The 21,536-nt window shown below is 35.8% G+C and overlaps 1 protein-coding gene across 2 annotated transcripts in view; it reads left to right on the top strand.

Moving 5' to 3' along the window:
* Positions 1–11,810, top strand: part of LOC145687858 (testis-expressed protein 264 homolog) — a 42,405-nt gene extending 30,595 nt beyond the window's left edge. For both annotated transcript variants that reach the window (XR_014131803.1, XM_081761348.1), the window contains 2 exons: positions 1,595–1,637; positions 10,949–11,810. Coding sequence is in view for 1 of the 2 variants with exons in the window: in XM_081761348.1 (XP_081617474.1) it covers positions 1,595–1,617 (23 nt within the window). In the remaining variant the exon portion in view is untranslated. The remainder of the gene's footprint in view (positions 1–1,594; positions 1,638–10,948) is intronic.
* The last annotated feature ends 9,726 nt before the right edge of the window (positions 11,811–21,536 follow it).

Genomic DNA, 21,536 nt, shown 5'->3' with positions numbered 1-21,536 from the left:
CAAGCAGTATAACGGTGAGCAATTGGCTTCAGGAATTTTCTCGCTGGTTTTCCTAAATATGAAAATAAATGAATACGAACGATATATATATAATATGGTATTTCAAAACAACACCGACAACATTTGAGAGGTGATTCCTGACACCAAGATAAGATAAAAAGTATAGACCAACCTGGGTGCACAAATGCTTCCTTTCGGAGTTATAGGCTGCTGAAAACATGAAAAAATGAACTTTAAAGGTCCATAGCTCCGATGCTATGGAACCTACCGTAGTCGGGTCAATACTTCACTTAGGAACTAATATTTGCCCTATCCAAAGATCCATATTTCAGAATCCTGCGGTGCTTCCACAACAATTTTTAGAAACGTACTTTGTGAGTACTTTAAATTATTACCCCGTAGCCAAACTCCCTCTATTAACATTGATGCGATAGTATGTTAGGATTCTGAAATATATATTTTGAATAGGGTACATATTAGTTCGTAAGTAAAGTCTTCAATCGACTACGGTAGGTCCCATAGTTTTGGAGCTATGGACCTTTAAAGTTCAGTTTTTCATATCTTTGGCAGCCTATAACTCCGGGAGGAAACATTTGTGCACCGAGGTTGGTCTATACTTTTCGTCTTATCTTGGTGTCAGAAATTACCTCTCAAATGTTGTCGGTGTTGTTTTGAAACACCCTATATATATATATATACACAATATTGTCAAGTCATCATTGTCACAGTTTTATCCATAAGGGAATTTCTGAAGCTACTTTTCCATTATTGTCACGTATTTAAAAGTTTTATTCTCACCTTTCAAAATAAATAGTTGAGAGTGTTATTTTAGAACAGGTACTTTGAGTGGGCTGTTTGTTTCTACGAAGTTGTCTTAATAGGTGATGTCGAAAATATGCGTTGGGTAGAAGTCTGAATATTTGTCAACTGTAATTTATGGAAATGTTCAGGGGCGTTCTTTTGCTTACAGTCTGAAAATTTGAACACGTAGGAAGCTGGTAGCCAATGCTGGTGAACGAGCGCCGACAGTGTTATCAAGCACGAGAAAATGTAGCCATTATTTCAGATTAATTTTCTTCAAAGACAACAAGTATGAACTTGTCAGTATGATGCGTGCAACAAGCAAACAGTGATGTTCAAAATTTTATTTTCCTGTTGGTGGTTAAACTTAAAGATGCCCTCAAGACTACTACGTCTGTTTCAAGCTTCTCCTTGCGGTATGTTTTTGTTGCTAATTATTGTTGCTAATGAAAGAAAGACAATCTGAGAATGAAGGAACGTGGAGATTGAAGATGTGATTTTATAAAAGTAAAAACTACATAGCTATGTTAGTATTTTTCGATCAAAAACTTCATTCTCAATTGGCAAAGGATCTTTCTGTATGGAAATCTGTTGATAGATTATTCATATCCAAGTGTCTTTATGAGGGTCTATAAGCGCTTGTAAGCAGTGGTGAATGTAATCAACAAACTATCTTTCTGTGTGTTCAAATCTAAGGTTGTAAGCATGTTAGGTCGAAACATACTGTGTACATTAATTATTTTTGAGCTATTTTTTTTATTACTTAATAACTCCTTCTTTTTTACATTTGAAGTCTGGAGGCGATACAGCGTATGAATTGCCTGTGCCTTTTATGAGTAAGTATGCCTTTCTGTTGTTTCCGTATATCGCTGTAGGGTGCACGGTGGCTCAATAGTTGAGCGCGCACGTCTAGTTCTAGGGGATTTCTGGTTTGGTCTCTGGTGAAGTGAGTTTGTGGTGAACGGTATCGCATCGATGTTTTTTTTTTTTTGGGGGGGGGGAGGATTTCTCTTTTTCCCCACTTTCTCATTCCACCAGTTCTTTCATTACTCACCTTCATCAATCACCCGCCTTCTGTATCCTCAAGGGCATAACAGTCGTGGGACCAAAAAGTAGGAATTTCATTTCATTTTGTATTCACTGTAAGTCTTGGAGTGGTGGAGGAGAGTTGTTTTTACCTTCTACTTTTTGTTATTCAGATCCCCATCTTATAATGTTTTCTTCTTGAGCTTTTTCTCTTTTGCTTCCGTTTGATCATTTTAATGCTTTCTTTAATTTACACAAGAGTATGTTGTAAAAGTTAAGATTTAATACTTCTTATTTATTTATTTATTTATTTATTAGGAATAGTGGTTTGTGGTTTTTAAGTTATGTATGGTATGGTTTATAGTTTATGAAATAAGGGGTAGTAGTTGTGATATCAGTATTTGTAGGGAAGGTTATATGATGTGTATAATTTCCTCGAAGAACATATATGTTGATGCAAAATAGAGGCATGGTCACATACTAAGAGGAAAGTGAAAGAATTTCCGTTTACGCTTCATTAGATAGTGAAGGGGAGAAGTAGGGGAAAGTGAAAAGAAGAACAGAGAAAGTAAATGGGCGCCATGTTTGAATGCAGTCATGTGATAGTGTTACTAGGCTTGAAGCAGGTGTTGTTAAGTTGAGAAAGATAAAACTAATGGACTACTTAGGTCGGTATGGGTTCAGGAGAGGGAAAGACTAATAGGTGAACACATTTTTGTATAATATAGGTCGAAAAAATTGAAAGCAGAAAGTAAATACAAAGGGTGTTCAAAATGTTTTGCGCAGTGGTCTCTATTTTTTTATTTGTTGCAGGAGGAGAATGAAATTTTTTTGTTAACATACTTGGAACATTTAGCTATACACTGAGTCTACTCAATGTAGCCTCCATCAGCTGTGACGCATCTGGTCCAACGTTCTTTCCATGATGTAAATGCACTTTGGTAAAATTCTTGGGATTGACTTATACACCATCGCTTGACACAAGAAATAAGGTCTTTCTCACTATCAAATGTTTTACCGCGCAGGTGGGCCTTCAGACGTGTTTTGCTCTGAGGTTCGGACAAAAACAACCATGTTTCATCCTGGGTAATGACACCGTCAAAACACTGTTTCCACTCTTCAATAAAGGTCGTCATGAGACCCTCGCACACACCATTCCTCGTCTTTTTCATTTCTTTTGTCAATAATCTAGGCACCCAACGTGCACAGATTTTTCTGTACCCTAGTGACTGTACCACTGATACCACACTACCCATTGACAAACCAGTCATTTCAGCAAGATGTCGTGTCGTTACACATCTGTCATTTTGGATGATTTGATTAATATTCTCCTTATTCACATCACTCACTACCGTCGATGATCTACCGCATCGTGGATTGTCCATTAGAGAGAAATCACCTTCTTTAAACCTCTGCAACCACCGCTGAATACTGTTGCGATCCAATGTGTCCTCCCCATAAACAGGGAGCAACTTCCTGTGAATCGATGTGGCAAAGTCATCGCCGGTCTTGAAGAGGAACTCCATCACCGACCGTTGTCGCAACCTGACATCCATTATGGCTCACGGTCCATTATGGCTCACCTGTAAATAAAAGAAAATACTTTTATATACCAACTTATAGCTAAATGTTCCAAGTATGTTCACGGGCCGCGGTGGCTCAGTGGTAGAGCGTTCACCTCTGGTGCTTGGGGTCCCGGGTTCGATCCCAGCCCCCGCCAAGTGAACTTTGTGGTGGACAAACACCGTGTGCGTGGGTTTTCTCTGGGTTCTTCCGTTTCTCCCACTTTCTTCGTTCCACCATTTCATTCATTACTCATCATCATTGTCTCCCTTAGCCTAACAGGCATAATCGTGGGACGTAAAACTCAAAGATTTCATTTCATTTTTTCCAAGTATGTTCACAATAAAATTCATTCTCCTCCTGCAACAAATAAAAAAATTAGAGACCACTGTGCAAACCTGTTTGAACACCCTTTGTGTATATATATATATATATATATATATATATATATATATATATATATATATATATATATATATATATTCGCCAACATAGTAGACTGGGTGCATATTAAGGTATAAATTAGGTTGGAAGAACCGCAACTACCGGAATGATAAAAAAAGGTATCCTGTATCCTCGTGACGGAATGTTCACAGATGTTGAATGAAGGACAAGTTTTACATCTGAATTTTTTGTAGAAGAAATGTGAGATCTTTCAAGGGACCAATTCTCGTAATGATGATGTGGAGGTTGAGAGACATTTATAAACAATTTTAGGGCGTGACGGAAAATTCTTTTAGTTTTAAGCGAGAAGGCAAGCATGGGGTACGCAAAATATAGTTAGTTTCTATAGGGAATAGAGGTTGAGGTCGTATTAGAAAGGAAGTTTGTAGTAGAAGGTTATGCATTGACGGATTTATTGTTGTCAGTGGGGCTTCTTGCACGACTGATATGTGTGCTGATAAGGTTGTGGGGATAGCCTCGGTTAGAGAGTGCTGACGACAGTATCTCGAGATGGTTGTTAAGAGACGTTGTCGTGGAACAGATAGAGGATCCCCTATTTCCGCCAAGGCATAGCGTAGGGAACATCTGATCTGGTAAGTGGGAGGTATTGCATATTTTAGGTACGTTTGATATATGCGTCAAACTTGACTTTTTTTCTCGAGTATAATGACCAAATCAAGGAAGGCTACAATCTGGTTGGCGAAGGACTAGGTGAATTTCGTTAACAGCCACCTTATAACGTGCAATCTCTCTAGTAATTTTGTAAATAGACGGAGGCCAGCACGGGTCAAAATAAGTATATATCGTGCACAGAAGAGAGTAAGAAATTTCAATAGACAAATATGTATTAACATGTAAATGTAGAAATATAGTTTTTTAAAGTGTGACTGAAGTTGAAAACAACCAGTGATAGTAGATAAATAATTATATGCACATCTTAATAACGTGAATACTTGTTCTATAATTACACACTATATTTGAAACACTTCAAACTTCAATCCTAATATTGACCACTTTATTAATATTGGTTGAAAGGTCTCGTGGAAATGTTATCTTAAAGGTTGAGTTTTTGAAGTTAATAATACCAAATAAATGAAATACTAGTGTTTTTTTTTTTTCAGAATGGTACTACGGAACTTCCTTTCCCATTCTACATAATATTTAACACATTATATAAATACACATATGTATATTCGACCCATATATGGTAAGTCTAGAATTCTACTCTTATACCTTTTCTGCGAAAATCCAAAGTGATTCAGCCACGGAACGGCACGGTTAATTTCTGGCTCTAGCTCCGCAGTTGCACACTATGTGGCAACACATTTCAGACACTGGAATGGAAGTAATAGATTTTCTCTCTCTCGTTACAGAGAATTAATAATAGTGCTCTTACAAACATTCCTATATACAAATACTTTTATTGGGCCTATTACGTTATCACCTCAAGATCCTGTCGTCGGTACTCTCCAGCCTCAATCAGCAAACTATTTAGTCGTACAAGAAGTCCTCGAGAACAGACTACTCTTGCCACTGCAGAATCTTCAAACTTCCTTACGCCATCTACCATTCTCTACCTAATGAATGTTGTTTACCCCATACTCACGGTATTTCGAAGAAACTCCCCTCCCTCCCCCCCAAAAAAGTTTACCAAAGATCTTGCAACCTCCACACCATCACTACAAGAGAACTGTTTCCTTGAAAGGTTATACAGCTCCACCGAAAAAATGCCAGAAACCAAGATGCAGAACCTGTTCTATATCCCACACTAGTTTGACCTTCCAATGTCACACCACAAAAATAACGCACACTTTGAATCATTCCGGTAGTTGTGATTCTTCCAAAGTAATTTACACCTTTAAATGCACCCACTGTCCACCCTTCTTCTCTGCTGATTGTTATCAGCAGCCATTATACTCCTGCAGTGCTCAAATTGTTCGTCTATACAACCCATCATAACAATACATCCTCTGCGTAAGCATCCTAAAATCTTTCCCTCACACAGAAATGGAAAGACACTGTCCGCGAACCGCCACCCTGTTCTAATATCCTACTTCATTACATTTCATACACAGTAAAAAATATTATTATTATTATTATTATTATTATTATTATTATTAATAATAATAATAATAATAATAATAATAATAATAGAAACTTGTGGTGTTAAAACAACTCGCTGAGGTTACCACTTGACTGTAGGGACTAGTATTTTAAAATCTTGTACTAATTATCAGAAATATCTATTACTGACAGTGAGAGTTTATATTGGTTTTATTTGTTACCATAACCAAAGCTTTACGCGGTATATTCGATATTTACACCAAGTCACGTACCTTTTTTAAGTCTTTCACGAAAATAATGTCAATCTGTGAATTTTCTGGCTTCATTTACATGTTTAGCAGTCCTCTATTTTACGTGCAATGTATTCGTAGTACAAATATAAACAATAGATGGATCACTGTTATTCATGGAAATGCTGTCAGAATATGTATATGCTCACAATAGTATTCTCGTGTAGCACTACAGAATATATAATACGGTGTACGTGACTTAGTATAAATTTCAAATATACGACGTAAAGCTTTACTTATACAGTATGCAATCACGTTGTTGACATGTATTAATTTATTTGTTGTACAACATAATGAAACATAAGAAATGTTGGCAAAAAGAGTTAGAAGTTAGGATTTAGATTTCTGAGCTTTCGGCATCTAAGGCCATTTAGCCCGTCACGTTTGAGGGATGACGTCCCTCGGTGAGCACACTATCCGGGGAAAGGGAAGGAAGAAAAAATTGGGGAAGGAAGGAAGCGGCCTGGGACATATAAGTTAGGTACCACCTCGGCATTTGCCTGGTGTGAATGAGGAAAACCTCATTCAGGAAAGCCTCACTTTTTCGACCGAGTGCTCCCACCGGGAATCGAACCCGTGTTGGCAAATGGATGTCAACTAAATGTTACTCAAAATATATTGTAAATTTAAGGGGACTCGTGCCTGGCATCATGTGTTCAAAATGTTGACTATTACTTCACACACGTTCTTCGTAATGGTCGTGTAGATTATGAACATGTTAGTGAACACGAGGACAAAAGAAGTGACGAAATATTCTCTCTTAACTCTGGTATAGTAGTAGGGAGATTATCTGTTCCGAAAATTGCTTCCTTCAGCATACTCCATATATAGGCATCTGCAGCCGTGAGTGGGAAGGATTTGGAAAATCCTTCCACGGGAATTCAAGTGATGTCTGAACTATTTATTGTGAGCAGAAGGGCAAGTGACTCACTTGCAGTGTAGGCAGTAGCTCCGTCATGTAACGACACATTTTTGGTGCAGCAAAACTGCACAAATCATAGAAGAATGGGTCAATAATCAACTGTCGATTGATGTAGCGATCAAGGTACACATGGCTTTCATCACTGAACCATATATTGCTGATGAATTCTTCGTATGCTGTTGCTAACATTGCAGATCAATACAGTAGACGTACGCGCTTATGTCCTGCAGTGAGACGTTGCCCCACATCGTATGAGCGGAAATAGTACTCATAAACCTTCTTCTCTGTTGTGAGTAACATTATCTTACTGCCAATTGCACACTACGCTAGTCCAGTTCCAAACACAACTGAACACACACGTAGCGCTCACAGCTCATATTAAACTTACGTTGCATCTGCACGCCGTCCGTACGCGAATATCAATAATGTTTGTTTTGCCACATACTGCAGTAAAAAATAAAAAGCAATGTAAATTCTCACTGTCAGTAGTAGATATTTGATATGGGTACAAGGATATTAAAAATAAGTCAAGTGGTAACTTCAGGGAATTTTTTAAACACATTTTTTTCCTTTGTACGTTTCCCAACACAGTTTATCTCAACCAATTTCTTTTATTATTTCTCCTACACACTTCATTCTATATTATCTTCAGTGCTTTACATTTTGATTAATTTAGCTATTTTTTTTGTAAATTTCTTCATTTTTATTTTTCAGTTTTTTTCGCCCCTCACAATATACGAGAAAAACAACTCTTAATTCATTTTCCTTCGTTCTCTGCACCCCTGCCCGTTCCGTTAGTTTTATCTACCTCTGGCAAACTCCATTTTTTAGCGTGGTAACACTATTATGCCACCACGTGATCTTACATTCCCACATGACTCCCATCTGGAAGCTTGTCTACTGTGCTCTTAAATTTTTCTGTAGTACTTACCCTTCGAGTGTGATTAAACGTTTTAGCGAATGTGTTTTGTACTGTGTTAGTTTTTTATTAAATTGTCACTATTCTATAATTTTATTTTGTCGAAAATGTCTTATACTTTATGCCAACGACTATTGTTTGGGTTTTAGGCGAGATACAAATTTCTTTTAAGTTATCATAAGAATAATAAACTAAATACCATGAACAATACAGATTAAGTAAACTACAGAAATTCACTCTGAAATAAGTTACTTTGTAAAGATATATATTACTAAAAATTACATTTAAAATATAAATACGCGTAAAATATAAACTTATATGTAAGATTTGAAAAAATAGATTCAAGCGAGAACTAGTTGAAATTGGCCATTTCAAAGAAAACTCTAATATCGTAATTACACATGAAATCGAATTTGTGATTCCTTGTGTACAGGGCCTGATTTCCATGTTTTGCGCCCATGGTCCCTAGCGAAATTGCCGCCCCTAACCCACTAATTGCATCGCTCCCCAAAACTTCCATTCTCCTGGATCCACTTGTTAAAATGTTACTTTTACGTTTGTTACTAAATTATAATTATTACTATTAATAGTTATTGCTGTTCTTATTTCTTATTACTCCTTTTACGTCATATATTTTAATTCCTGTATCTGGCCAGCATTTGGACTAGATTCATTAAAACTTACCTGGTTTCTGCCTTACCTATTCAACATTACATGGTATAAAATACGGCAAAATATAAAACGATCTTAAACGATATAAAGAGTTATATTATTGTACCTAAAAATTTACAAAATGACGTTTCTAAAACTTTTGTGTATCAAACCTGTTTACGTCTTGTTTTGTCATTGGCAAAATCATTAGTAATGTCATCAAAATCAAGTTGAACAGTCAAGTGATTTTCAATAGCTAAAACAGCTAGATGAACCAGTCTCTTCTGAGAAGGAGTAGATCTCAGATAGTTTTTGATTCTTGACAGTGTGGAAAATGATCTTTCCGCCGCACAGTTAGTTGCTGGTGTACATAAAAACACTTTAAGGCAAATACTTATGTTAGGATATAAGTCTTGAAGATTTTTCGATATGAGAAATCGGTTAAGTTGCGATAGTGACATTTCTTCAGCACTTCCCAACTTCTCTTGAGCTAAAAGTCCTTTTTAAATGAAGGCACTCAACAACAAACGAAGATTCCTCGATGTCAGCTGCATACAATTCCTGCAGAAAAGTCGCTGTTGGGGTGGTTTTTTCGGCACTCAAGTTGCATGGATTTGTTAAGAAGGAAAATCTGTTGAAAAATTCATTGTAGACTGCGATTCTCTAGTTCTCATTCGGAAAGAAGCTTATCAATGACCACAACAAAGGTTTCTTGAAGACGATAATCTGGGTTTTTTCTGTCTCCTTTTCCTCTTCTGATTCAGATGATTTTGTTTCTCAAAATTCTTCCTTTTTCTTAATCTTTTAGGCCTGTTTCCTATGCATTCACCATCAGTTTCAAGAACAGTCTGGACAGTTTTTAGTTTTTTTCTCACCAGTCATCTTTATAGAACTTAAACATACCTTTCAGTTCATCCAGAAATGTAATGAGAGATGTGTACAGACTCACAACGGTAGCTAGTCATATTATGGCATTGTATTTTTCATTCACATAATTAAATTTACTGATAATGTCTTTCCATAGGGCTGCCATAAACGAAGTTTCAGGAGAAACAAGTTTTCTTGAAAGCCCTTTAGCTTTGGTCTTTGTTTTTTCACTTTCATCTTGGCTGAGAATCATACACTTGAGAGCCTTTGCAATTGCCTCAAAATCTCTGTTGAAGCTTTTGCATGCATCTTCCCCTGCGGACCATCTTGCTATTCTCAGTGATTTGATAGAAATGTTCTTATCGTCAGCCTTGAAAAATGATTCTAAAATATTCCATCAATGGGTCGAGGAAGAAAAAAAATTATAGAGTTCTTGTAACAAGTCAAAAAATGAGATATAACAACTTTCTGCTGTGACAGATCCTACCAAATTGAGGGAATGGGCAGAGCATAGCACAAAATATTAATAGATTTGCTTCTTTTAGTCTAGCTTGTAATCCAGAATATATTCCGGACATATTTGATGCATTATCAAAAGATTGTCCGCAACAATTCTGAATGTCTATAAGCTATAAGCCATAAGAAATACAAAAAAACTGATCCAGCCAGTTCCTTCCCTGTATATCCTTGGTTTATTAAAAAATCTACAAAGCGGTCCCTAGAATTTCCGGATTTTCCCGATTTCTTTCCCTTGTTACATATCCAGTGTAAAATGGCCTCCGGGCTGTATGTGGTATTTGTTGAATAAAGAAATAAGTAAATAAATACACGCCAATTTGTGAAAGTACGAGTGTCGAGCTGCTTACTGCTACCCTTTTCAGAAGATCCATCGACAACTGATCAAACCACCAGAATAATCAACTGACTTACGATAGTACTTGCTACGACTAATCTGCTACAATATTATCGTAGTCACGGCCACTAAAAAAAAAAAATGACTTTCGCTTATTTTATTGAGTCCTTGGTAAAATACGTATTTTCAATAGTTTTATCGTTTTTTAAATATTTTCTAATTTGCCGCCCTTCAAAATTTTCCACCCTGGTTCCGGGTCCATGTGCCCCGTGCCTAAATCCGGCCCTGCTTGTGTACAGTCGGTAGCAAAAGCGAGTCTCCACAAAATTTCTTTTGTTACAAACTATGAAAATATGTACTCAAATTTGACTTTATTTTCTAGTTACTAGCGTAAGAAGTTGTATAGGTGGAACCTCTTTGTTTACTGTTAACTGCAGAAGGTAGTAACGGAGCTCACATTTATGCGCTTCAAAATGCTGGTTGTATTATCTGAATATATTTTTATGTGCAAATATTACCTGCTGTTTACGTACTATTCTGTCTTTCAGGTGATGCGCGAGACTCGCCTTGCGTATGCGAGTATTGTGTGTGGTTTCAGTGGCGATAAACTCACCAAACAACTGAACAAATAATGATTGTGCCTTCTTTTGTGTTTTGTAATGTTTATAGAAAAAAAAAAATGTTTTGAGAGGAGTCTTCCAATTTGCACATTCGAGTGTGTTCAGTCGAGCTGTTTGAATTCAGTGTTCGGTGTTTTTTTTTTTTTTTTTTTCGTTTATGATTTTCTTTTAAGAAAAATGTATTATTTCTTCACAAATTTTAAGTGAAAAGCAAACTCAGGGATCAGTTTTCTCACTTGACGTTCAGTGATACATTTTTTTTGTCCTGATCAAGATAGGGCAAACATTGAATCTAATGCTGATACCAAGGAATGTTGAGTTTTTATTACAAGCGAATAGACGGAAGTTATAATGTATATATACTAGTGCTTCAAACTATGTATACAGATTTAGTGGGCTAACATTTTGTCAGTTTATAATTCTAAGACTGCTGGTATTGGAGTTCATAAGATTTTTCAGCGTAAGTTTAAGATGGCTTTCGACTAAAAAAATGTTTACTATCTGACGTGCGTTGAAAATAATGTAGAAGCTGAAATGGATAAACTAAAATACCATTTTTTTTTAATAGCCGATAATTTCTAATTTGCATTTTGCTTCTGTTTTTAACATATTTTTTCGCGTTCTTGTTTTAGTAATTAAGAGTTTTAATGATGTTTTAGTTGTTAACTGAAAAGGTTTTTTTCTTTTGTAAAGGAAGTAATATCTGACCGATTCCATTTCAAATCGTCCAGGAAACCACAATTGGTCCCCTCATAGTCTCAGATTTCATTTATTTTCTTTTATATGGGATCTACATGCAATATTATTAGATTCATATTTTTTCTTTTTGCTGAAATGGCTGCCCTCTTTTCGGACTGCTCGAAAAACTGAAAAACATGTCAAACTAAAAATTTTATTGTAGAGAAACGAGTGTACTTAGTAACATAATCGCAATAGCAGGAAGAGTATAAAGTTGTATGTTTCGGTGGAGGACCAAAATTCGTTTATTGGTCCAATAGGAATCGCGCAATTCACTCGCAATGTTGCCAACGTTGGTGAAATTTTTGCTAACTTCAAACATTTATTTTTCTGTTCTCACGAGCAATATCAACCATCTGCTTCTAGCATCAAAATCTACTCCATAAGGTCTCTTGAAAATGTAAAGGACTTATGTTTCTGATTATTACATCCCACGTTATAGCATGATGAAAAGCTGAAAATTGCGTTAAGATGCCATGTTTGGACGCCATTTTCTCAAAAACCCCACCTTTTAAAAATCTGATTTTTTTTTACGACTATTGGAGAAGTACCTAAGTATTTCATATCCGTTAACCGTTCATGCGGCTACAGCCCCTAACATTCGCAATTAATTATTGAAATTTCGATTTTTGTACTTGAAATGTAAATATTTCCTATGGGTATTTAGGTCCTATACACAAGGCGATTTGAAAGGGAGTATGGAAATTTTGAGGGATGAATCCTGACATCAAATCCAGTAGAAAAGTTCCCATAAACATAAGTCGAATTCCGCTTCGTTTTCGAGTTACAGGGTTTCCAACTCGGGACCCAAAATCAGCTCGCAACAGTGGAAAATAAAATCTAAATTTCGCGTTAAATCAGAACTGTGTGTTAAAGTTATGATGAAGTTCCGAAAGTTGATTTGTATCAAATACGATGATTTTTTACGTTAGTTTCAATTCGGTTGGCAGTGTTGCCAACTTGGTAGCACTTTTGTTTGTTTCCAAATGACATTACATGTTTTTTTATTTGATATTTGGTATTCATTAACGATTGTAAACATCACATGAAACACAATTTTCCCCACATCATCACAGTTTTCGAAAATTTACATGTATTTCATTAAAAGGCTTTATCTCGTGCGTTATTGATAGCTCGCAACATTAAGTGAATTTCACTTGATGTTTGCCATCATTAATAAAACCAAAATCTTGAATAAAAACTACGTCTTTGTAAGTTGTAATAATAATAATAATAATAATAATAATAAAAGAAGAAGAAAATTATTTTTTATTATTGCAAAACCTCTCATAACTCCACGCATTAAGTTCGAACTTGTTCAAGAAGTTCTGCTGCAACCACGAAACAGTTCATTACGTGATTCGGTGTCGTGAACATCGTCCTAGTGTTCTCTAGAACCATGAAAATTGTTTTAAGTGGTAACATGACATTATAGTGCACTAGTTACAGTGTTTATGTGAATAACAAGAAGTCCTATTACAGTAAGGACCGTATTAAATGTGTTGATTATTCTAAAAGGCATAAGAGGATTGTATACAGAAAGAATTCTTGACAAAAATTTTATCTTGCGGTAAAATATATGTATTGCGTACAGCGCGTCTGCCAAAACGTCGTATTAAGAGAGGATGATTATTTTGTAAACGGTGCTTTCAATATTTACCGTGAACAACGTGAATGTGTATGAGATATTGGTGACCACGGAAGAAGGTGTAAATATGAAATTATGCACCAGCAAGATAAAGAATCTGTTCCTCTCAATGTAGATTTGGAAACCATTAACCAGACAGTTAACATGCTAAATATGAATGTGTAGCCATTAAAACGGCAGTTATCGGTGAAACCTAGACTACGGTGAAGTATTCACCTCTCAAAATTTTTCATACTGCTTTTCACATCGCTTTGTGTACAGGACACAAATAATCATCCTCCCCTAATAGTACGTTTGGGCAGACAAGCTGTACGCAATCCATATATTTTACCGCAAGATAAATTTTTTGTGTAGAATTCTTTGTGTACAATCTTCTTACGGCTTTTAGCATAATCAACATATTTAATACGGTCCTTACTGTAATAGGACTTCCCCATTGTTATTCACACACACACTTTTAACTAGTGCACTACAATGTCATGTTACCAGTGAAAACAATTTTCGTGGTTGTAGAGAACACTGTTCACGACACCGAATCACGCAAACTATCAATAACGCACGAGATAATACCTTTTAATGAAATACATGTTTTTTCGAAAACTTTGATGATGTGGGAAAATTGTGCTACATATGATGTTCACAATCATTAATGAATACCAAATATAAAATAAAACCCACGTAGTGTCGTTTGAAATATATAAAACGATAATCATGCCTGTTGTTCTGTATGGTTGTGAAACATGGTCGCTTACTCTGAGGGAAGAACATAGACTGAAAGTATTTGAGAACAGGATCCTGAGAAGAATATTCGGACCCAAGAGGAACGAAAATGGGGAATGGCGGAAGCTTCATAACGAGGAACTACATAGTTTATACGGTTTACCCAACATTGTTAGGGTCGTCAAGTGTAGGAGGCTTAGGTGGGCAGGTCATGTAGCTAGAATGGAAGAAAGTAGAAACGCTTTCAAAGTCTTGACTGGTAGACCCATAGGAAAACGACCATTAGGAAGACCTAGGCGCAGATGGGAGGACAATATTAAGATGGATCTCGCAGAGATAGAAATACAAAGTAGAAACTGGATGCAATTAGCTAAGGATAGAAGTCAGTGGAGAGCTTTTGTGAACGCGGCACTGAACCTCCGGGTTCCATAGGCCATAGAGTTAGTTAGTTAGTTAGTGTCGTTTGAAAACAAATAAAAGTTCTACCAAGCTGGCAACACTGCCAACCGAATTGGAACTAACGTAAACATCATCATATTGATACAAATCAACTTTCGGAACTTCATCATAACTTTAACATAGTTCTGATTTAACGCGAAATTTAGATTTTATTTTCCACTGTTGCGAGCTGATTTTGGGTCCCGAGTTGGAAACCCTATAACTCGAAAACGAAGCGGAATTCGGCTTATGTTTATAGGAACTTTTCTACTGGATTTGATGTCAGGATTCATCCCTCAAAATTTCCATACTCCCTTTCAAATCGCTTTGTGTATAGGACCTAAATGTCAGTAGGAAATATTTACATTTCAAGTACAAAAATCGAAATTTCAATAATTAATTGCGAATGTTAGGGGCTGCAGCCGCATGAACAGTTAACGGGTATGAAATACTTAGGTACTTCTCCAATAGTTGTAAAAAAAATCAGATTTTTAAAAGGTGTGGTTTTTGAGAAAATGGCGTCCAAACATGGCGTCTTAATGAAATTTTCAGCTTTTCATCATGCTATAACGTGGGATGTAATAATCAGAGACGTAAGTCCTTTACATTTTCAAGAGACCTTGTGGAGTAGATTTCGATGCTAGAAGGAGATGGTTGGTATTGCTCGTGAGGACAGAAAAATAAATGTTTGAAGTTAGCAAAAATGTCACCAAAGCTGGCAACATTGCGAGTGAATTGCGCGATTCCTATTGGACCAATAAACGAATTTTGGTCCTCCACCGAAACATACAACTTTACACTCTTCCTGCTATTGCGATTATGTTACTAAGTACACTCGTTTCTCTACAATAAAATTTTTAGTTTGAAATGTTTCTAAGTTTTTCGAGCAATCCGAAAGGAGGGCAGCCATTTTGGAAGGCTGTATATCGAAGAAAATTTTTTTTTCAGCAAAAAAGGAAAAATATGGGTCTAATAATTTTGTATGTTGTTTCTTATTTTAAAAAATAAACTAAATCTGAGACAGTCGTGTGGACCACCCTGGACGATTTGAAATAGAATCACTCATCTGAACTTTAATAGGTTCAAGTAAAATTGAAGTATGTTGATGCAGTGGGGAACAAAATACATTGGTACAGTATACAGTGTGTCCATAAAAATACTATCATATTTTAAAGTGGTATTACATCGCTTTGGATAATCGTATTTAAATTAAATTCACCATATTTGAAAGAAAAACTCAAATATTTTTGTGCATATCAACAATAGATAATAATGTCAATAATGGAGGGGATCAAACGCAGAAAAACTAAATTCACTCATGTTTACTTTGTGATTAGTCTATATGGGTTCATTGTTGGATATTTAGCAGGCAGTTGCTGTTTCTGCTGGAGGTCACTTGGGAAACTTTTATGTTTCTGTACTGTAATGTTTTATGTGCTAAATTTATTTTAGTTGTGTTGTTATTAAAGAATAAGTTTTAAGGAGTTGTGGCAACCTCGCCACAACGAAGTTGATGTGTTTTCAGGGTGGCCACTCACCTGGAAAACCGGGAAAAGTCAGGGATTTTTTTAATTCTGGAAAAGTCAAGGAATTTTGATGAAAAACATGGAATTTTTACTCGGGAGAAAATTCACGTTCTGCTGTATTCCTAGCCATTTAGCCGGTTTATTTATATACAAAATAGCTTTGGTCGCTGGGGGCTTCGCCCCCAGATTTCTCCTTCCTTCCAGGTTTCGTTTATCTAGCTCTGCTGGTTTGGGCTGCGCATACTTTCTTCATATTCTTTTGTCATTTAGTGCTGCCCATGAATTGAGCTGGAGCGAAATCGGGACCATTTTGTAATTAACACACTTGTTTAGTTCGATGGCTGCTTGATTTCCAGAATTCGCTCGGGGCTGCACCCCTGCATCTTGTTTTGGTGGTCACGTGATTAATATAAAGGCTGAACGATAGTTGAGTATTTCTGCCGGAAGAGTTCCGAATGTGTGTCGAATTCCACAAAATGTGTGGAATTTTGGTTAATGCGTGTATTTCTATGTGGAATCAAAAACTGTGTGGATTCCACATGCATTTGTACTCAGTGGCGGCAGTACTTTTTGCGCCACACGATTAATTGGCCATACTTTTTTACAGATATTTGACCTTTTGACCACCAATTTGAAGTAATGGCATTCCCCTCCCCCTAGTTTTTACACCCAATTCCGCTACTGTATGTACTATTGTTCTAAAAAAAAAAAAGCTTCAAACAAATTTTTCTGATTTCTTAAAAGCACATTTTAATAGTGCTCGTTTACTTCAGTTCCGTTGTTTTGTTACACAATATTTCCCATCTATGTCGACCTGCTCCCCGGTTGCATAACCACCACACGCCACTGCTGGCACGACAAAACCTTTGGGACCTGGGCCTACCTAAAGTTGTTAATGCCGGCTTTCTAGACCGAAGTCCGCTACTTCTTAATACAGGTAGCTCCATAATTGTCCTCTCCATTCATTTGTGACGTCAAAGAACGATAGCATAACCTTGTACTGCAATATGACAGTGGTTGCTAATAAGCACACCTGGTGAAGGTATTGTATATTTGTTGTTAAATCCGGAGAAATATTTGATTGCAAATTAACGAATAATAAGTAGATAATGAGTAGAACAGTTTCTTGATTTGAATTTTGCAATTTTAAACCGATTTTATGTAAATTCTGTAATGGTGTTTCTCCAAGAAAATAAATTTAAGAATTATTGACTACTTATTTTTTAAACATATATTTGTTTAAAAAAGAAATGAAAATTTCAGTCAAGGGAGTTGAGGATTGTCGCAGGGTGCGGGCTCCACCTCCATTGGCCATTTCCTAGCTATGGGCCTGGATCAAAATAGCATGTTTTCTATTAATTCTTTTTCTTAACACATGGATTTCTTTGCCGTATAACTCACATGATTTGTGTTTAATAATGGTTTATGGGTTTGCAGGGCCGGCGACAGGGGAGGGGGAATAGAGGACAAATGCCCGGGGGCCTGGAATCACAAAAGAATAATTAAAAGCAATAATTTTACTGGAATTTAGGGGTTCGTGTCCCTGAGTTGCCCAAGGTTCCTATATATACCAATTTTAGATATCTCTAGAAATTTTCTGGAAAACCGGGAAAATTTCTGGAAAAGTCAGGGAATTTTGAAATTCCAAATGAGTGGCCACCCTGGTTTTGAAATATCACAGCACGTATAGTCTGGTGCAGGTTCAGCGTGCTTTTAGGCGAAGGTTTCAACATCAGTCTCCTACACACACGTCAATTTTGAAGTCCATTCATTTTGAAGTAAGTTTTATGGGTCGTTGCTGCATATGTCATCAAAGGAAAGGCCACTCAGGAAGATCATCTGTCAATGTGGAAATTGTGGAACAAGTGGTCGCCTGACTTAACGGTCTATGAATTCTTTTTGTGGGGTTACCTAAAGGATTGTGTCTATGTACCCTCATTGCCTCAAAACGTGCTAGACGTGCAAGTTCGTATCAGTGCTGCCATCCAATCCATTTCATCAGATATGTTGGAGCGTGTGTGGCGTGAATGGGAATATTGTCTTAATATCTGCATCGCCACTCGTGGGGCCGATTCAATATCTGCGAGGTAGAGTAAAAAATATTTAAGTTTTTCTTTCAAATGTGGCCACTTTCATTTAAATACAATTACCCAAAGTGACAGTATGATAGTATTTTTATAGACAAGCTGTATATGAAAGTGATTTATGTTTATAACGTTAACATATTATTCTTTAAAGTAAGCTGTTCCGAGTTATGTGATCTTTAGATAATATTGAACGAGAGCTCATCTGATAAGACTGGTATTACATCAACATGTCCTCTCTGGCAAACACTAAAAATCGCATACATGTACATGTTGACAAAGAAAAGAAAAAAATGAAGGGAGAAGTTGTTTTTAAGAAGATTCTTTCAAAATAAAGTGTCAATATAGCAAAATAATTGCCTCCAAGTCCCAGGCGAATAGAGAGTTTACTTCTAAGGCATCATAAACGATATAATACATATTTTTTTCTTTTGTAATATCATATCCAGGACAATGATTTTTATATTTTCAAGCAGACAATTTGGTTGTTAAGGTGGATCGCCACCCGAAAATCAGTACATATTTTAGCTCATTCCCTTAAGTACTGCGCAATGAAGCGATACATATTATAAATATTGTATTATAAGGTAGAGTTATGTTTCAGCTACAACACATGACACTGATTCATTTGGTGTGTTTTCTGATATCGAAAAAGGTAACAAATAAAAGAAAACATTTGATTTGTTTTACAATGAGCATACAAGATGGCACTTGCTGTTAGATTTTACTAGAAGTGCACATTTTTATGAAATGTTTATTTTTATGTGTAAAGTATGTTGAAGTAACAATCTTTTACGAAATAGATATATTGTTATGACCGTTTCTCGTGTTATGTTTCACATTTTATTTAAATATTAATTTACATTGAAGGAAATAGATTTTGAGTAGGAACTTGCGCAGAACGCCGTAATGCGTAATGCGTTGTTGCCAAATTTTTACGTTTACTGTTGTAGTCACAATAAGAAAATTCCTGAATTGTAGCGTTGTAGTTCGAGAAGCGAAACTTAGCTGTGAATTCCGGTAAGGATCGAAAATTAATTTCTCCAGTAAGTATCCAAGCAGAGTTCCATGATAAATTCCTTTATTATCTGCCATAAGCAAACACTCGACACTATCTGGCAACGCCACACTATACAAGCAACGAGAACACTTAGTGATCCACTTTAATTATGTAGAATAGGAAACAGAAGCGAATAAATCAAAGAAAGTGTTCTTTTTAACGAATTGAAAATTCTGATCTGTATATATTTTATGGGTTGCTGTCAGTCATCTTAATAGTTGTATACTGAAATACAACACACAACGCTTCGAAATTGGATGAGAAATTTAATAGTAGAATTTCAGTTATTTGTTCTCTCCTTGATTGAACTTTGCACATTCAGTTCTTGAAATGTTGAATATTTTTGGAACTAATAGTGTTCATTTTAAAGGACATCTGTGATCTCTCTCAAACCATTATAATGTTTTAAATATATGATGGTATTTGTAAAGATTGTGAACTTATTTACTACATTTGTGATTTGTATTTAACACAGATTATGCTGATAGTTTTAAAGTTATGTAAGAAGTGCTACTTCAGTTACCATTTCAAATTTTCGACTATTATATATATATATATATATATATATATATATAGTGTGTTTCAAAACAACACCGACAACGTTTCTGAGGTGATTCCTGACACCAAGATAAGACAAAAAGTATAGACCAACCTGGGTGCACAAATGCTTCCTTTCGGAATTATAGGCTGCGGAAAACTCAAGACTTCACTTAGGAATTAATATGTGTGCTATCCAAACATACATGTTTCAGAATTCTAAGATACTCACGCAACAATTTTTATAGAGGGAGTTTGGCTACGGATATATGATTTGAAAGTACTCAGCAACAACCTTTATAAAAATTGTTGCGAAAGTACCGTAGAATTCTGAAACATCGATATTTGGATAGGACACATACTAGTTCCTTGATCCGACTACGGTAGTTCTCATAGGTTGGGAGCTTTGGTCCTTTAAAGTTTATTTTTTCGAGTTTTCGGCAGCCTATAACTCCGAAAAGAAGCATTTGTGCACCCAGGTTGGTCTATACTTTGTCTTATCCTGGTGTCAGGAATCACCCCCCAAACGTTGTCAGTGTTGGTTTGAAACTCCCTATATAATATCAGTCCATTATGATTTGCCATTTAGTAACACACTAATGTGATATAGGAGAGATGGATTTTAATGTCGATCCATTTCCATGGAGATTAATGGATCTTTTCGATAGTTCCTTTTCAAATTCCACTAGTATGTGAATTTATTTATCGTTTGTTTGTTTTTTGTGAAATTAGTGTTGTTTAACATGACTAGTCAAGTTTCATGTCTTATTCTTTTTTTTTTATCTTTACAAAAAGAAATATACATATATATATATACCTTGGTTATCTTTTTTAAAAGACTTCTTAGTCATATAATTTGTTAAACGTTTAATTTCAGAGATAGGTCAGTCGAAGATCTCGAATAAATCATAATGTGCTTCGATTCTTTCTTCAGGACAAATTATTATTAAAAAAAAAAAAACATATTAATTGGGAACTAAGGTGCTTAATAATAATGTACTCTGTGTGTGTGTTTTTTTTTTCCAAAATTTGTTTGAGATCAACTTGTTTTCGAATATCATGAATTGTAATTGTAAATTTTACTAGAGTTTCTTTTTTAACAAATTTTTGTTGCAATTTATTGTTGTGGCAATACTTGTTTTGTACAAAAAGACTTCCAAATATAACATTTTTTGTATGATAATGTCTTTTCCTTTCTTAGGATTCGATATAGTTCATAAAAATAGAGTTAATCCTTTACAGCCCAGACCACAGAAAATTCCGTAATACATGTAGTTAAGACATGACTTCACGTGCTGCTCAGACTAAATAGGAATACAACTATTTAGTCTATAGGAATAAATAGAAATAAAAAATAAGTAGGTATTAAAATCTTACGTTCAAGTTTTACAAGCATAAACATCACTCGTCAGACTTTACAAGATAAATACTATCTGAACCTGCGCTCTCGACACAGCACATCATTCACATATGACCATCAATCTCCTTGTCATTCCTCACAACATTTGTACATGTCCCTTTACAGACACAAGTGAAAGACGTCTTGATAAAAAGCGGCTAGGGATACCATAAAGAGGAGATTTTTTCGATTATCTTTTCAATATCTCGCACCGTTTGCAAGATTTGAGCCTACTTCAGGTTGGAGTTTCTAATTCATGTATGATCTGTTTTCTTTCTTCTTGCATACAGTATGTAATAAGCAAATACGTTGTTACACATACAATGTCAATGAAATATGGTGTTTATTGGGCAAAACACTCCAAAC

This window comes from Thermobia domestica, chromosome 6 (genome assembly GCF_964235325.1).
Source record: "Thermobia domestica chromosome 6, izTheDome1.hap1.1, whole genome shotgun sequence".
Lineage (NCBI taxonomy): Eukaryota > Metazoa > Arthropoda > Insecta > Zygentoma > Lepismatidae > Thermobia > Thermobia domestica.
This window is presented reverse-complemented; position numbering and strand designations above follow the sequence as displayed.